Genomic DNA, 18,178 nt, shown 5'->3' on the forward strand with positions numbered 1-18,178 from the left:
AATTTTTTTTACTCGACTAATGTGTATTGAGGATCGGTTAGGTCCCGATAGAGAAGTACTGCATTTAAAATAGAAAGAAAAAGGGAAAAGACAAAAGTAGTCATAGGACATCTAGATGTGATTTAGCAAAACTGTTTAAATAAAAACATGTCCTATATTCTCAATATCTTACTACATTATAAACAAGGATCAGTCAAGACTCGTTATGTCCTAATCCTATATTCCTTTGATCTTGCATAGAGATTCATATAGAGTATATAATTTCAATTGGGACACATTTCATTCAGAATATAAACAGTATAACAAATAAATTAGGAATAAATGAGCAAAATAAAGTAATAGGGCATTTCAAATGGATGATAATACTTGGTTGCTTACAGCTCTACTTGAGTAGAAACTAACATAGAATTTCAGTAACAAACTCCAGCCGATAAATACTCATGTTCACGCAAAATATCATCAACTACGAACTCAAGAAAGCTGAAAGTTGTGGGTAGTTTTGTCCAACTAATGAAAGACATCTTAAGCAGAGGCAGCAGGAGCCTTGGTAGCAGCAGAAAGCTTTGACCTCCTCTTGGCCATGCTCTCGCTCCGGCGGTCTCTTTGCTCCTTCAGCCTCTGCGCAAGCAGCTTCTGGTACTCTGCAGCCTCTGACTTCTTCTTCGCGATCCTCTTCTTCTTGTCGGCGATTCTCGCGCGCTTCCTCTGGAGGGTCAACGGTGTCACAAGACGCTGGATCTTGGGAGCCTTGCTGACGGTCTTGCCTGGAAATAACAAACAATATTGTCTGCGTAAGAAACAAGTAAATTAAAGACACAATGTGAATTGTAGATTAAGTTTTTCGTTAGCAGGCTCAAGACAAGCATTATGATATTAAGACTTAAAAATTTCTTCAAGAACAATGGAAGAGGGTAAAATAACACAATATAATTCATCAGTAAGCGAACAAATCAAGGACAGCTCACCCTTCTTGTTTGTGAAGGACCTGCGGTATGTGTTAACATACTGGCGGACATCATCATCCTTGCCAAGGTTGAAGAGCTTCTTGATCTTGGAAGCCCTCTTGGGTCCCCTCATCCTGGGCTTCTCAGTGTCGGTCAGGCCTGGCAGATCATTCTTGCCCTTCTTGACAATCACCAAGTTGATAACAGATAGGTCTTGGCTGACAATGCAACCACGGACAGACTTCCTCCGGCGCTCACCAACACGCCTGCCATGTCCACGGAAGCAAGATGTGCCTACAGAAGTGAGGCAAAAGAAATACAGGTAAGAATTCTAATTTAATACCGAGAAAATGTCTGCAAGAAGTACAATGAAAATAAAGTAATACCCCTGTGAAGCAGAAGGCGAACACGCCCAGGAGTTAGCACTCCTTGCTTCATTGGGAAACCCTGCTTATCACAGCCACCCATGATCTTGAAAATATAGCCCTCGAATTCCTGAGAAACAGAAAATGATAGATATCTTTAATCAAAACTACTAAAATATCAGCTGCAGGTTAAGTGTGATGAAATCACTTGCCAGTAGATTACCTCACCCAGAAGATCACCAACTACCTCCTGGGAGATCCTCTTGTCATAAAGGTTCCGCCTGTAGTTATATTAAACTATTAGATATCCATATCAAAAAAACAGAGGGTAAACTCCCAACTGTTATTATTTTGACAAACAACAGACTAAATTCCTACTACTATATTGATCGTTGACTACTAAAAGCCTCAACTCAACATTGTTCATGGCATCACAGGGTACATAGTTAAATATGTCACCCAAAAATTATCAGTACTGAACATCACAAGAAGTTGAAACTATTCGTTGTTAATCGATACTATGCTACAGAGAAAATCATCAGACATAACTAGCTGCACCACAGACAAGTAGCAATTACATGAATTTGGGGGATGGGTGTAGTTTCTATGCTTAGCCCTCTGCTTTGCACTAATGCTAGCTCAGAATACACATACAAACAAAATAGTGAATGCTGTGACATAGTGTAGTTATCGAAACTGTTACAAGAACACCGACCTCAACGCTGACAGAACGTCCATTCTAGTTCTCTACAACAGCAAAAGCCTCTAATCATGATTCTAGTTCTCTAAAACAGCAAAAGTTCTCAACAAGATTCCAATCGCACCATGACATTTATAAGAGCAGCAATCACAAATAATAGTTCCGACAAACCCAGTCTAACAATGTAACAGAACAGATCCTCCACAGTCAACACGCCAAGTGTTAGATCCACAGGATAACAGATTTAACGAGTCCACCATACTAATACAGGCCGACCACAAGGATCCAAACTGAATAGCAACACAATTTCGAGAGGAAGTGTGGTGACTAGACTACACGACGCGGGTCTAAAGAAAGAATGTGGGGCTGAGAAACACTCACAGCTTCATGTCGTCATCGATCTCCACCTTCTTCTGGCACCCCGTGGTGGGGTTCGCGATGTTCAACTGAAACCGACGCAAGAACCACACGAATCAGGCGCCAGCACAAACGCAGATCACATCGGAGCACGACGGGGGATGAGGAGAAGGTGCGTACCTTCATGGTGAAGTTGCGGCGCAAGCTCGCGGGCCGCGAGCTGGGGGGCGGTGGGGCGGCGGCGGCGGCGGCGCGGGCGCTAGGGTTTGGGGGCGAGGATGCGTGCGTGGGGAAGATGTGATGAGCTTATAAAGGTAGGAGGCGTCGGGGAGAAGTGGAGTGGGCCGTTAGGGTCCAGCCTGCGGGTGCTCGGTTGATCTGGGCCATTTTCAGCGCGGGAGGGGTTTAGTTGGAGAAGATTAAACCGGCCTAGAGTGTATAATGGGCCTATGCTGTTGTCGCTAAACAAAAAACATAAATAAAGAAGCTCACATTATTACAGACCAATAAAACCTAGTAGCTGTTTGTATAAAAAAAGGCTAGCTGTTGTCGCTCAAAAAACATAAATAAAGAAGCACCCTAAAAAAAGAGAGCAACTAATTAACGAGCGCTCCTTCGGGAGCCTCGCAACGATCAGCGTCACTTGGCGCGCTCTCAGCCATTCGCCACGTGTCGCACCCTGGGCGCTCCCTCCGGAATTTTTTTTATTTTTCCACACGCGTTTTTGGCTTTTTAAACAGTTCTTTTTTGGGGGTTCGACGTTTTGGTTTTCCATCGGTCTTCTCTAGTTTTTCGACCAAATTTTTTTTCAAAAAAAATATATTGCGAGAGTCACGGTTTTGCTTCCGCGAGAGGCATGGTTTTACTTTCACGAGTCAGGGCTGTGCCTCTCGAAAACGGAAAAAAATGCGTTTTCTGTTGTTTTTTCTTTCGCGAGAGTCACGGTTTTGCTTCCGCGAGAGGCACGGTTGTGCTTTCGCGAGTCACGGCCGTGCCTCTCGGAAACGAAAAAAAACGTGTTTTCTAGTTTTTTTTTTCTCGAGAGTCACGGCTTTGCTTCTGCCAGAGGCGCGGGTGTGCTTTCGCGAGAGTTATGATTTCGTCAGAGGCACGGGCGTGCCTCTTTCAGAAGGGAAAAACCCGTGCTACCGGTTCGGTTATTTCGTCTGTTTTTTTATGAAAAAAAGTTCGTCAAAATCTATCAACATGGGATCTAGTTTTGAAGATCTCGACGCGAGGAATCCAACGGCGAAAGCGGTTAAAGATTTGGACGCACGGTTTTACTAAATAAAACATTTTGAATAAACGGATCTACGAAAAAAAGGAAAATTTTCAGGTTGCAACAAATGGCGCACATGCAGCACGCCACTTGTCGCAACCGGAAAAGTTGGAGTGATCTTCGCAACGAGTACTTCTTAACTAGTGATTTCACCTAAAAAACATAAATAAAGAAGCACTCCTAAAAAACATAAATAAAGAAGCTCGCTTAAAAAAACATTTGTCTCAAAAGAAACTTTAAAAAATAAATAAATAAAGTGATCTCAACAACAACAAAAACATAAAAGAAGCTCATGATTCTCATAAGGAAAAAACGTAAAGAAGCTCAAGTTTACGACAACAACAAAGCCTTTAGTTCCAAACAAGTTGGGGGAGGCTAGAGGTGAAACTCATAGGATCTTACGATCAACTCATGGTTCGGTCACATGGATAACAAGTTTCAACGCATTCCTGTCCATAGCTAGTTCTTTTATGATAGTCCAATCCTTCAGATCTCTCTTCACGGACTCCTCCCATGTCAAATCCGGTCTACCCCGACCTCTCTTAACATTCTTCGCACGCTTTAGCCATCTGTTATGCGTTGGAGGTTTTGGATGCCTGCGCTGAATATGCTCAAACCATCTCAGACGATGTTGAACAAGCTTCTTTTCAATTTCTACTCTACTCAAGTTTTTCAAAAGAAAAAAAACTACTCTGCTTGGTCCGGAGAGGTGTGGTTCTGTTTTACTTTTGGTTTGGAACATGAAATACTCTAGTTACCCTAAAAAAATTGAACATTCTAGCTACTCTAAAAAAAGGAGAAATACTCAAATACTGGTTCTTTTAATTGCAATACTAACTATTTACTCCCTCCGTTCCTAAATGTAAGTCTTTGTAGAGATTCCACTATGAACCACATATGGATGTATATAGATGCATTTTAAGTTTAGATTCATTCATTTTGCTCCGTATATAGTCCATCTAATGGAATCCCTACAAAGACTTATATTTAGGAACGGAGGGAATAGAATAGTACAAACCCCTGTAAAAATAGCATCAATACAACATCAGGTGAGATCGTAATAAAAAAGTAGCATAGGATGAACACACGATGGGTCAACAATTAGGACGATCCCTCCAACTGCTGCCTGCAAAAAAATAGTAACAAATATATAAACTGCCGAAGCGTAAAGAGAATCAGATCACCAGGAATCCTACTGATGACACCAAACACATATGGAAGTATATAGTTATACTTATACTTTATCCACAGCATCACTACGAACAACGGTTACAGAAACACATGTAATCATACAACAGCACACCGCAACCCTCTGCAACAGACGACACACCAGAAGGATGAACACATTACAAACACAAAGCCACACCACCAAGGGGAACCACACCTGCCCGTCACAACGCGCACACAAAGTCGCCGCTGTCCTCGACGTCCGCGTCGACGTCGTCTATGTCGTCGAGCTCCATGCTCCCTAGCCCGGGAACCGACAGCTGCCCGGCAAACTTGGATCCGTCGCCCGGTATCCGTGCCTCCTGGATGATGGCCATGACCTCCTCCAGGGTCTGCGGGGGAGCGTTGACGCCGACCATATGCAGGCTCATCTGGTACTCGTCGGTCATCTCGATCGGCAGATTCTTGAGGAACCATGGGTGGTTCTTGATCTCTTGGATGGTTATTCGCTGCAGGAAATGGCTGGTGAGAATGCAGATATTCAACGTCTCTATTTGGAAACATAGCTGTTTTGGCAGAGAGATTACTTGCTCAGGGTTTGCCACGAAAATCCGGGACAGCAAATGCCTGCACTCCATTGAAATCCGGACGTAATCGGGTACTGCATATTGTACGCTGAGTATCCGCTGCAAGGATCTTATAAACTTTTACTCCAAAGCAAAATTTGCAGCATGCGCTGACTGAAGCAAAATGGAATGAGGAATCTGATTGGCACAGTTGATTGTTGGACAAACTCACAGTAATTGTCTTGCGGAAATTCTTTGGTTCGTCTGGGTCCTCAAAAGGATAAGCGCCGACAAGCATCACATATAGGGTTACTCCACACGACCAGACATCAGCGACCTGAATTGCAAAGTGATGTTTGAAGGGTTCAGGTCAGGTGAAGGATTATGCAAAACTGACAAGAGAAACGGCAAAGAGAAATTACCTTTCCATCATATTCCCTTCTAGAAAGGACCTCGGGGGCAATGTAGGCAGGAGTACCGACGGTTGATTTTGGTTGAGAATGCAACACAGAGGACTGAAATGTAGATGTATGGGTAAGTATAATGGTTTAGTTAGCAAGCAAGTGATTATAAATGTCACAATCTGCCTTGGATTACCTTGGAGTAACCGAAATCACATATCTTGAGCCGGGGTGCTTCGCTTCCATCCAGGAGTGTGTTTTCTAGTTTCAGATCTCTATGACATATTTGCTGCAGCGGTAAAAAGGATATGGTTATGTACTATGTGCTACTTCTAGGTTGTTCTTGTAACTTAATTTGAAATAGTTGTGTACCATGGAATGGCAATAGCTAACTCCTGAAAGCAATTGTTGGAAGAAGAACCTAGCCTGTTGAAAAGATTGAATAAGTCGATAAATCATCAATACAATGGCATGCACATAACTATTAATTATCATAAATTGCTGTGCATATTGTATACCTCATTCTCGCTAAATCTTCCAGAACTGCAGATCCTTTCGAATAGCTCACCGCCAGCAGCGTATTCCATAACTATGGCCAAATGTGTGGGAGTTAGCACAACCTGAAAAACTAAATGATCTCTTTTAAGTCCTGCAATCTGGATATGACAATAGATTCATACTTGAGAAAATATGACACAACGATTTTTAGTGCTCAAAGGAAATAAAAGGAGTTAAACTGAGAAAATCCTTGGTGAATTTGGACCAAGAAAATTATATATTTTTAGGCCAGCTCAAAATACTAATCAATTGCTTCCATATTTGTACACTTTTACGCAGAAGGTGGGATTATTGAAGCAAAGCTTCTTTTGATACAATTCCATTACAAATATAACTATCCAGAATAAACATTTCTTATGGTTATAGTGTGTGTCTCTGTCATGTCTTGAAGAAAAAGGTATGATTGTGTTCAAATTTAACTATGGGACTAGAGTTACAACATTTTTGGCTTGTCCATGCATTTTCACTCGTTCTGAACTGCAGTTAGAATGCATAGCATGAGCAAGATTTTAAGTCCAAGAATAACATTAACCTGGAACACTTCAACAAGAGGCTACGGTGTCCTGCTAGGCCACAATCGCTTCCAATAGTTATTTAATGAAAGTTTGCATTGCGGCCCTAAGCAATTATGGTATCTTCACACAGCGGAATGGTGGTCTCAATTCTCAACGCGGCAGGTCCACAACAGTATTACCCAAGTTAGAGGGCATGGCACTAGGACAAGCTACTGAATGCTGATAAGCATCCAATCATCCAACAGAATTAATATGTTCTCACAAACAGTTGAAAAAGTAGCCCACTGGTCATACACATGGAATGAATAAACATAAAATTACCATATAAGTGAGAATAAGGGTCTATGGGAATATTCATAGCCACACATAGCATATGCTTACTACTCAAAATAGGAAAACCGCTGTGCGCATAAAGTATACAATAAAGGTACGCGTCACTACCAAAAGTGTCTTTCCAAACGATGCAACTAGTATAAAGTTTTTCTTTACAATATTCCAATTGTCCTATTCAAGTTAATGGACGGATAACAGATAGACACCACTTTCTTGCTGGAATGGGTACATGCCAGAAGCTGAGAAGAGTTTTGAGTTGAACATTACATCATATCATGTCTATTTTTTGGCGGACGGGGGTGGGGGGATTCATTCTAATGTATGATTTTGAATAAACACTACTTTTATGAAGTTTGAAGAATTTTCAGCAACCACATTGCAGTGAAGTTTTCAAAAGAAATGGTTGTTTTATTAGCAGCCGTTAGGACTTAGAACATACGACCAGGCCAAAGCTTGGGTCCACAGAATTTTTTCCATCGCTTTTTAAAGCCATTATATGTAACACGGGGTCGGAAATTTAGAAAACATGCTTCGAGTTTCCGAAAATCATTGGACTGAGGTAAAGTGCACTGTCAAATACATAACGATGACACTGGATTCAAATGTTTTGAGTTTGTATTAGTATTTCCATACAGTCAGAAGGGACTTACCTCTTTGAATCTAACAATATTCGGATGCCTCAGAGATCTGTGGTTCATAATCTCCCTTTGAACATTCTCATCAATCTACGAAAGCACAAGAATAATAATTAAAGCTCCATTTGACAAACTAAAGATACTCAAACACCACGTCCAAAATGGCTTAGAGAACCCAGATAAGGTAAGGTAAATGGTTTTCTCCACACAAACAGCGAAACGTGAACAATAAAATGGTCAGAGGTGGTGGATGTAATAGACCGAAAATAATAGATGGTTGTGTGTACATAATGAAATGTAAGGCAGCATAAGAAAATAATCAAGTAGTCCTAACCAAGATACATAAACCAAATCATGCTTATAGTCCGAAAACAAACTAACCATACCGTGCTATAACAGTATCACTGATTGAGTGAAAGATGTTGAGAGGCAATGATGATAAGCAAGAAAGGTGGGGGGAATGTCCATAAGAGGCTGAAGTGAACTACAAGTAATAACACATGCTAACCGATATGACCGTGTGAATTAATTACTAAAGAGGGTTTACCTAACATGACAGTGTTTGCTAACTTCATTTCGTTGAGCAGACATAAATTTTGCTAATTCTGTACGGGTGTCTACCAGCTTTGTGGAAACTTATTTAACTAACTGACTGTTAACACCTTAAACAAGCCAACCCTGGTTTTGCATAATCTAGCAAAATGCAACACAATCCAAGGAGGCATTCCAAAACTGGACAGACCGTTCACTTGGGCTGCAAAACGGGGCAGGGTATATGGATTTGGTTGGTGATCCTGGTACGTACCAAAGATGAACACTGTGAATAGATTGCTTGCCAATTACTGTACAACAAAAGGTGGACAGGACTTGGACTAATTAATCAATCTGTTTAATCAATAAAGCGATGAGCAGAGGAACGACTGCATTGACCAGCCAAGTGCGATTTAAGGCCCAGAAACCGGATAGCGTTGTGAACTACGTATATTCGGCTGAAAATTCAAGACCCATGAATTAAAAGCAGCGAAACTCGAGTGAGAATTTCGGACACCGAAGCAGAGCAGGTTGGGCCGGCAGCAGCACGGTGGATCATCCAATCGCTTGACTCTGAGCAAACTAGTAGTACTCAGGCCAGATAGCACCGAATCAGCAAAACTACCAAGTACTACCGGCTAAACACCAGCAGTCCGGATGAAGAACCCTCCTCTACGAATTAAGAACCCGGACAAAACCTGGGAAAGGACGGATTAGACACGGAGGGGAATGAATTTTGATTGGGGCTCACCTTGTGCCCCCTCTCGATGAACTTGACGGCGAAGAGCTCCTTGGTCCTGACGTCCCGGACCAGCTTGGCCACCCCGAAGTTGCCCGAGCCTATGTCCTTGATCACCTCGTACCGCTCCATCCCGGACCCCCTCCGTCCGCAGCTCGTAGCCACACCACCACTGGAGCGAGAGGCGGCAGCAGGCCACCGGTGGCTGCCGGCTCAGGCGGGTCGGTCAAGATTCACGGACCGAACGGAGCCAGTGGCGAGTGGAGTGGACAGAGGGAGGGAGGAAGCACCCGAGCGAGGAGAGGGAGCGGGAGGGGCCTGGCGGGGGAGGGGGGAGGAAGGTGAGGGAGGGGAGTGCGCTGCGGTGTGGAGGGGCTGGGGCTCCTCCTTTTGACGAGGCCGGGTGGGTCGGGTCGCAGTGCGTGGGGAGAGGAGAGAGACGTACCCATGTAGCCATACCGTCCGTCGTGGGTCGAGCCGTCGACGGCTACGGTACGAAGTGGTCGCCGGCTCGCCTCGCTCGATGGTGATGTAATTTGCAGAATTCGGAGAACCTCTCCCGGAATTCCCGTTTCAGCGGCTCGTGCGGCGTTTTCTTCCACTGCCGGTGAACTCTTTACAAGTGTGCCCTGTTATTTTTTTTATTTTTTTGCGAAAATATGGTAGGTTGATGTTAAATTTCAGCATCCCATAATCTTTTTTCCAAACATGGTTTCTATGTGAAGCGACCGCTCGGATTTATTGTAAAGGTAAACGTTTAGCCCCGGTGCACCAGCGAAGCAACTTGCGACACGTAGGATGTGGGCCCTCATCTACGCTGTCTCTCCCCTATTTCTTCCACCTCCCGCATCTCTGCTCTCCAGCGCGCCCACGGCTATCCCGTTTCTTCCCCTGCCCCTCTCTGCTGATCCTCGCTGCTCCCCAGCGCGCCCGCGGCTATTCCGCTTCTTCCCCTCCCCCCTCTCTGCTGATCCCCACGCGTGTTGCTAGCGCGCTCATGGCGGAGACCATGAACAGCGACGAGGAAGGCACCGTGGCGTACTTCTGTCCATGTCCTCGTTCCCTCCCCTGCGGTCAAGTGCTGCGACCGGCTAGACCCGGAGCTGCAACCACGCCCGGTTTTTGCTAGAACTGGTGACCGCGGCGAAGTGTCGGGTCACGGCGGCAATTTTGACTGATGGACCGGGGGTGCTGGAACCGCGACCTATTTTGCTGGAACCGGCTGGGAGGTTTGCTGGAACCAGCACCCAAAAATGCTACTACTGGAGTTCGTCCTACTCGACCAGCGACACCTTTGCTACAACCACATCCTATTTTTGCTACATGCATGCACGGCGGCGTTGGTTGACGGTGGCGATGCCTTTTGTTTTGCTACAACGATCTAAGAGTTTTGCTGGAACCGGTGTACAAATTTGCTGGAATGAGCTTTTTCTTTTATTCGATGGTGACCATGGCGACCACAGAGGTTGAGCTGATTTGCTGCAACTGGCAAACAAAAAGCTGCCACCGTTGAGCTGATTTTCTACGGTAGGGAACGACGGAGCGCTCGGCGTACACCCGTGCAGGGAGCTTCAATGGCGAGGATGACGGGACGATGCACCTGAATGCTGCAACCACATGTTGGCAAGCTGCCACCACTGCCGGGGCGAGGTACATACCTATCTACGGCGGGGTGTGTAGGGGGGGCGGCAAAACATCGATGGAGATGGACGGCCGGCAGCGAGGGGAGACGGATGTCGGGGGCAGCGGCGCTCGGGGTGAGCCGGCAAGCTGGGCGGCGCCCTCTCCTACAGCCCCACACAAATCCGGTGCCCGTCAGGGGATGGGGTAGCGCTGTGTGGATGATTGGTGGTGGGGTGGTAGCGTTGACCAAGAGGAGAAAGCGCCAGATCCAACGGCCACGCGGTCTCGCATCGAGCGGTAGGTAGCCGATCGGCTGAAAGTTTCGGCCGGTGCGCCGGCGCAGAGTACTGGCCTATTGTAAATGGGAAGGTTTTCCCACCAAAAGAAACTTAACCTGCCCGGAGTTGTACCATGCGTGTAAGCGATAAATAAAAAGCCTAGCCCCATTGATGGAGCTACGTGCAAGCCCGACTGCAGGGGGCACAACGCCAACCTTCAGCAGGTTTGTAAAGAATGATCGAGACTGAAAAAGGAACAGTGTTTGTGTCCCGAACAATAAAAATGATGGGGAAGTATGACACCTTAATCGAGCGCTTAATATGAGCGGATTTTCAAACGAATCTACCAAACAAAAGAACTAACGCCCTTGTCTCAACAACATCAAACTAATGCAACACCATGACCTTCTCCATTGCCACAACATTATAACGAGGAAAGAATAGATCAAAAGGAATAAGCAGACGAATTAAACATATGATGCCCAATCACCATCAACATCGCCATGATGCCCAAAACAAGTGATTGCAGTCCCCTAGCCCTGTCAAATAGGAGCTCTTTGTTCAGCCTGAATTGCAACCACGCCTAAAATTTGAGAAAGAATCAAGCATAGCAGACGGTTTCAACGGTACCTTAGTCAAACTACTATCAAGACAAACTCTTTGCGACAGCGCGCTTATCTAGGAAGTGAATACAAATATATAAAAAAATGTGTAATTGACCGCTATTCATGTTAACAATAATCAACTGGTATTTAGCAGTTGCGACAAAATAGCATATGAACTCATTCTGAAAAAACATAAAAATGTGTTTGTATCTCCAATTCAATCCCTTTATAGTAGCCTTTTCAAATTAAAATAAGTGAGATAGGTGGTATGGTTTACGGGCATGTATGATTTGCTGCCAAATCATTGGTTCATCAATATATTTTTTCTTCGAAAAAGTGGTTGATACTATTGGCCCCTACATCATTGTGAAGCACATAGGGTATCGAAAAAATGAACCGCAGTCGAACCATCAAGATCCGAAATTCACGCTTACGACTAAGTCGACTTGTACCACAACAATGCCTTCAATGGGATAAATGTCCTTGCGCCATTGTCGCTACGTCCGATCGGAGACAATGTGGACAAGGATTACTATCACAATAATAACAAAGTAGACAACGCCTTCAACAAGGTTGCAATGCAAATTCTTCGCCGCTGAGCCCAACCAATAAAGATCAAGATACGAGTTTTCAACCCGAACATGATGTGGTATTCCAAACAGTGATAGTCATATCCGTGAGTACTGCACGCCAAGCCAAAAGGACACTAGCAAATTGGTGGAAAGTCTTCCTGCCTTAGAACACCACCATGGTCGTTAGGGGGCCATCCATGTCTCATTTGAGATCTAGTCGTTGCCACTCCATACCGGCACGAGTGGCACGAGTGCATCCATCATAACATCGAAGTCGTTGTTGAAAATATTAGCACTTTTCTGACTAATCTAATCCACGAGTAAACAGTAAGCATGGCAAATACGGTATGCATCTCATACCGATACCTAAGCATGTGAGCACGTATAGTACATAGAACCGAAATATCTATGAACAACATATATACGGCTAGCACATGAACGAGCAAATGGGGGATGAACGAGTCATACCCTCCGGTTGGCCAGGCCAAGCGACGGCGGTAGCAGCAGCTTCGGCATCAGCCAAGGCCTTCTTCTTGGCGACTTCGTCGTCAGCCATGGAGTCGATATAGAGGAAGTAGTGGAAGCAGAGGCGGATGAAGACGGGGATGGATCGGGAGCAGTCGCGTCGAGACGCTCCCCAAAAACCTTATTGCCGTTCTCCCAGGCAGGATCTCGAACGACAGGGTTCCGGAGGCACCTGCTCTCCCGACCAACCATGCACGCGGTCGTCGGGATGGGATCGCCCGAAGCGGCACAACGAGAGGAATAGTAGATGACGGCTAGGATTGTACGACAGGGAGTGAGTGAACTGAGTTAGGGTTCACTCCATGGGCCAGCGCCTTCCTATATAGGCCGCCAGGCCCACGACCGAGTCCGCGAACAGCCCGCGGTCCAACGTCTCGGACAGTGGCACTTTCGTAAGCGACTCGCTAATTAATTAACCATTCCTGAGCAGCAAAAATAAGCTTCGGCTCGGTTCATTCCCGCAACCCGCGGCGGGCGCGTCGTGACGAGGCGTGGCGAGGCAAGGCGGGTGGCAGAGGAGGAGGAGCGCGCGTGTACAGCTCCTATTCCCAAGCTCCCAATAGCAAGTGGTAGAGCAGCCCTTATAAAGAGGTCTCACTCTTCTTACTGTAGCAGTATGGGACTAAACTTCCCACACTTTCCACCACTTGTCGTACACATGCATGGGCCTTAGAGATTAACTAGGGATTATTGTCTTATATGGTCCTAAGCCCATCCATAATCCATCAATCCCCCACCAGATCTCGAGGCACATAATTTTGTCAACTGTTCCAAACAATGTTTGATATACCAGAATTTTCAGTGGAGACTGTTAAGTTGAACTTCCACCTAGAGCAATAGGATTAGACTTCTTCACAACTGAACAATGGACTATGCTTTGAATTGTCAGCTTGGCGTGTAGAAGTTTCGCCTATTGTCGCTGATACGTGGCTGCCGAAGGCTAAACCCATGGGTGGAGCTTATTAGTCATACTCCGTACCTTCTCATGAGTTTCCTAGAGATCACCCAATCTCATAGACTGTGACCAGCAGTCAGGCTCACATAGGTGTGTTTCTCCAAAGAATGCTCCGTAGGTTAGCATCTTGCTTACATAAGCTTTGGAACACATTAAGACAAAAGTCATCCTGCCTTACAGAATTGAAAGTATTATTGCATCTCCAACAGAGTGGGTTAATTAAGGATACTCTCCTCAGTTGACCACTGGATTGTTTTCCCAGGTCCTAATTCACGGGATCTCCGGTCACATAGGTTGGGTTACCCCCATGGCAACTTACGTGGGTCTCATACCCATCTCCCTTGATGCATTTTCTATCACAATCCATGATAGCCCTTTCGTAAAAGGGTCTGCCAGATTCTTAGCCGTCTGGATATAATCCAACGCTATTACTCCGGAGTTTCTTGATTTTCTGACAGATTTCAATCTTCTTGTTACGTGCTTTGTGGATTTCATGTTGTCCTTTGAATTCTTAGCCTTGGCAATCACCGTTTGATTGTCATAGTTCATAAGGACAACCGGCACTGGTTTGTCAACTACCGACAAATCCATCAAAAGCTCTCGAAGCCATTCTACTTCGATGCATGATGTCTCTAATGATGTGAGTTCTGCTTCCATAGTTGATCTGGTTAAGATCATCTGCTTGCAAGACTTCCAGGAAACAGCACCACCACCAAATGTGAAGACATGTCCACTTGTGGCTTTCATCTCATCAGCATCAGATATAGAATTTGAATCACTATACCCCTCAAGTACAGTCGGGTACCCAGAATAGTGAATCCCATAGTACGCAGTACCTTGCAAGTAACGCATCACTCGCTCAACAGCATGCCAATGCACATCTCCCGGATTGGAAACAAACCGGCTCAGTTTGCACACAGCAAATTAGATGTCAGGACGAGTAGCACATGCTAGGTACATCAGTGAACCAAGCACTTGGGAATATCTCAATTGATCTATAGCTGTGCCTTCGAACTTTCAAATCCGCACGCTAGGATCATATGGTGTTGCAGAAGGTTTGTAGTCCGAATATCCAAAGCGGCTCAAAATCTTCTCAACATAGTGGGATTGCAGAAATGTAATTCCACCCTCAGTATTTCTCAGTAGCTTGATGTTCAAGGTAACATCAGCCATGCCCAGGTCTTTCATCTCAAAGTTATGAGATAGAAAAGCCTTGACCTCCTCAATTACTTTGAGGTGGGTCCCAAATATCAGTATGTCATCAACATACCGACACAGTATAACTCCTTCGCCCCCACCATAGCGATAGTATACACATTTATCAGCTTCGTTGACAACAAAGCCAGCAGATGTCAAAGTTGTATTAAACTTCTCATGCCATTGATTAGCCGCTTGTTTCAGGCCATACAAAGATTTCACTAACTTACACACCTTTCTTTCCTGACCATTTACTACAAAGCCATCTGGCTATTGCATGTAAATTTCCTCGTCTTGCTCTCCGTTAAGGAAAGTCGTCTTAACGTCCATCTGATGAACAAGAGGACCATGCGAGGTAGCCAAAGCGAGTAACACTCGAATGGTTGTCAGCCTAGCTACAGGTGAGTAAGTATTGAAGAAATCCACTTCTTCCTTTTGGGTATAACCCTTAGCCACAAGCCTAGCCTTGTACTTCTCAATAGTACCATCGGGCCTAAGCTTCCTCTTGAACACCCACTTACATCCCAATGGTTGGCAACCATAAGGACGATCGACGATCTCCCATGTCCCATTAGCCATGATGGAATCCATCTCGCTACAGACCGCGTCCTTCCAGTAGTCAGCATCCTGAGATGCATAAGCTTCTGAAATGGAACTGGGAGTGTCATCATCCATGAGGTACACGAGGAAATCATCACCAAAAGACTTTGCAGTCCTTTGTCTCTTGCTCCTAACAGGAGCTTCCTCGTCATCCTCTGATGAACTTTCATCACTTTTGTGTTCATAATATTCCATCGGAATGGCAGGTTCAGGAGTCTCATTAGATTCCAGTCTAGAACTGCTTTGCATATCTCTCATGGGGAAAATATCCTCAAAGAATGTAGCATCCTTAGACTCTATAATTGTACTGACCTTCTGGTCAGGTACCTCAGATTTCACTACTAGAAATCTATAGCCAACGCTATTCTTAGCATAGCCCAAATTAACACAGTCCACGGTCTTTGGTCCAAGCTTACGCTTTTTGGGGATCGGCACATTGACTTTCGCGAAACAGCCCCAAGTGCGCAAGTAAGAGAGTGTAGTTCTTTTCTTTTCCCATTGCTCATAGGGAGTAGTCTCATTATCCTCCACGGGAACTTTATTCCGGACATGACATGATGTCAATACAGCCTCCCCCCACCATGCCTTGGATAAACCCGATGTATCTAACATGGCGTTAGCCAAATCTGTTAGAGTACGGTTTTTCCGTTCGGCAACCCCGTTTGACTAGGGTGAATAGGGAGGCATCCTTTCATGAATAATACCATGTTCCGCACAGAATAAATCAAACTCACTAGAAAGTACTCTCCACCACGATCAGACCGGACTCGTTTTATTTTCTTCTCAAGTTGGTTCTCAACTTCAGCCTTATAGATTTTGAAGTAGTGTAGAGCATCATCCTTTGTATTTAACAAATACACATAACAGAACCTAGTGGAATCATCAATCAAAGTCATGAAGTATTTCCTTCCACCTTTAGTCAACACACCATTCATCCCACAGAGATCTGAATGTATGAGCTCTAGTGGTGCCAGGTGTCTCTCCTTCGCAGGCTTGTGAGGCTTACGAGGTTGCTTTGCTTGCACACACGCATGGCACTTACAGCCTTTGGCTACAGTGAAACTCGGAATTAGATTCATCTTAGCTAGTCGTGTCATACAACCGAAATTTATGTGACAAAGACGTGAATGCCAAACCTCACATTCGTTCGCATTAGAATGAATTTGGTTCACAACTTTATTACAGAAATCCTCCAGGGAAAGGCGGAACAAACCACCACAATCATATCCTTTTCCAACAAATAGTCCATACCGAGAAACGACTACTTTGTTAGACTCAAATACTAACTTAAACCCTTCTTTACATAGAAGGGAGCCACTAACGAGATTCTTCTTGATAGCGGGGACATGCTGCACGTTCTTTAGGTGCACGATCTTTCCTGAAGTAAACTTCAGATCTACCGTGCCAACACCATGAACAGAAGCATGCGAGCCGTTCCCCATCAGGACGGAACAATCTCGTGTGACCTGGTAAGAAGAAAACAAAGACACATCAGTACACACATGAATATTGGCCCCAGTGTCAACCCACCAATCGGTGGACTGACAAACTGAAAGTACGGTAAACAAATTACCATACCCTGATGCCGCATCATTGTTGCTCAGAGTCACATTGACAGACTTTGCGTCCTGTCCTGGCTTCTTATACTTGTTTGGGCACTTGTTTGCCCAATGTTCCTCTGAATCACAAGTGAAGCAGCCATCTTTCTTCTTATCTTTCTTCTCATCCTTCTTCTTGAAGGTACTATTCTGCTGGACAGAGTTCTTTCCCTTGAACGTGTGGGAGTTCTTCTGCACCACATTGGCGCTAGAAGAACCCTCCGCCCCTTTCACGTGTGAGTTCTTTGCTCTCGAGTTCTCCTCAACACTCAGATGACCAATGACATCCTCAACACAGAATTCACGTCTCAAGTGCTTGAGAGAAGTAGCAAAGTTCCTCCATCCAGGAGGGAGTTTTGCAATAATTCAACCCGCGACAAACTTGTCCGGTAACTCACACTTCAGGAGCTCCAGCTCCTTAGCGATGCATTGTATCTAATGGGCCTGCTCCAATACAGAACGGTTATCAACCATTTTGTAATCATGGAACTGCTCCATAGCATACAACTCGCTTCCAGCATCGGTTGCGCCGAACTTAGCTTCGAGCGCATCCCACAAATTCTTGGCAACGCGCATATGGAGATATGTGTCGACTAGCTTGTCTTTGATCACAGTAAGAACGGCTCCAACAAAGATGGTGGTTGCCTCCCTAAACACATTCTCCTGTTCAGGAGCAATCGTTACCGTGGGAGACACACTGCCAACCCAGAACACGTTCATTGTTGTGAGCCACAAGGTAGTCCTCGTCTGCCAACGCTTAAAATGCGTTCCAGTAAACTTTTCCGGTTTTAGAGTGGTGGCGAAGCCATGAGTCGAAAAGTGCCTAAAATAAGGTTATTGGATTGTTGGAAATATTAGCACTTTTCCGACTAATCTAATCCACGAGTAAACAGTAAGCATGGCAAATACGGTATGCATCTCATACCGATACCTAAGCATGTGAGCACGTACAGTACATGGAACTGAAACATCTATGAACAACATATATACGGCTAGCACATGAACGAGCAAATAGGGGATGAACGAGTCATACCCTCCGGTTGGCCAGGCCAAGCGACGGCGGTAGCAGCAGCCTCGGCATCAGCCAAGGCCTTCTTCTTGGCGACTTTGTCGTCAGCCATGGAGTCGATGTAGA

General features: G+C 45.0%; 2 protein-coding genes across 2 annotated transcripts; both read right to left on the reverse strand.

Moving 5' to 3' along the window:
- Positions 1 to 318: 318 nt before the first annotated feature.
- On the reverse strand, positions 319 to 2,644 carry LOC119362937 (40S ribosomal protein S6-2-like). The gene is made up of 6 exons (XM_037628217.1): positions 2,547 to 2,644; positions 2,391 to 2,455; positions 1,533 to 1,590; positions 1,331 to 1,439; positions 966 to 1,238; positions 319 to 764 (listed from the first exon to the last, which is right to left on the reverse strand). Exons 1-6 carry the CDS (start codon positions 2,550 to 2,552, stop codon positions 523 to 525), a joined length of 753 nt encoding a protein of 250 aa, XP_037484114.1. The 5' UTR covers positions 2,553 to 2,644; the 3' UTR covers positions 319 to 522.
- A 2,200-nt stretch (positions 2,645 to 4,844) lies between these two features.
- LOC119362936 (serine/threonine-protein kinase SAPK2) lies at positions 4,845 to 9,462 on the reverse strand. The gene is made up of 9 exons (XM_037628216.1): positions 9,103 to 9,462; positions 7,836 to 7,910; positions 6,298 to 6,399; positions 6,152 to 6,205; positions 5,976 to 6,068; positions 5,801 to 5,893; positions 5,611 to 5,715; positions 5,400 to 5,498; positions 4,845 to 5,321 (listed from the first exon to the last, which is right to left on the reverse strand). The coding sequence occupies exons 1-9, from the start codon at positions 9,220 to 9,222 to the stop codon at positions 5,037 to 5,039; spliced, it is 1,026 nt and encodes a 341-aa protein (XP_037484113.1). The 5' UTR covers positions 9,223 to 9,462; the 3' UTR covers positions 4,845 to 5,036.
- Between the last annotated feature and the right edge of the window lie 8,716 nt (positions 9,463 to 18,178).

This window comes from Triticum dicoccoides, chromosome 2B (genome assembly GCF_002162155.2).
Source record: "Triticum dicoccoides isolate Atlit2015 ecotype Zavitan chromosome 2B, WEW_v2.0, whole genome shotgun sequence".
NCBI lineage: Eukaryota > Viridiplantae > Streptophyta > Magnoliopsida > Poales > Poaceae > Triticum > Triticum dicoccoides.

Excerpts from the sequence above, each read along its gene's own strand:
- LOC119362937 (XM_037628217.1), bottom strand. Across the intron at positions 1,239-1,330 it reads TCGCCTTCTGCTTCACAGGG|GCACATCTTGCTTCCGTGGA; the intron begins GTATTACTTTAT and ends TCACTTCTGTAG. Across the intron at positions 765-965 it reads GTCCTTCACAAACAAGAAGG|GCAAGACCGTCAGCAAGGCT; the intron begins GTGAGCTGTCCT and ends TGTTATTTCCAG.
- LOC119362936 (XM_037628216.1), bottom strand. The coding sequence starts at position 9,222 with ATGGAGCGGTACGAGGTGATCAAGGACATAGGCTCGGGCAACTTCGGG. Across the intron at positions 6,400-7,835 it reads ATATTGTTAGATTCAAAGAG|GTTGTGCTAACTCCCACACA; the intron begins GTAAGTCCCTTC and ends TTAGTTTTTCAG. Across the intron at positions 6,206-6,297 it reads GAAGATTTAGCGAGAATGAG|GCTAGGTTCTTCTTCCAACA; the intron begins GTATACAATATG and ends TCTTTTCAACAG.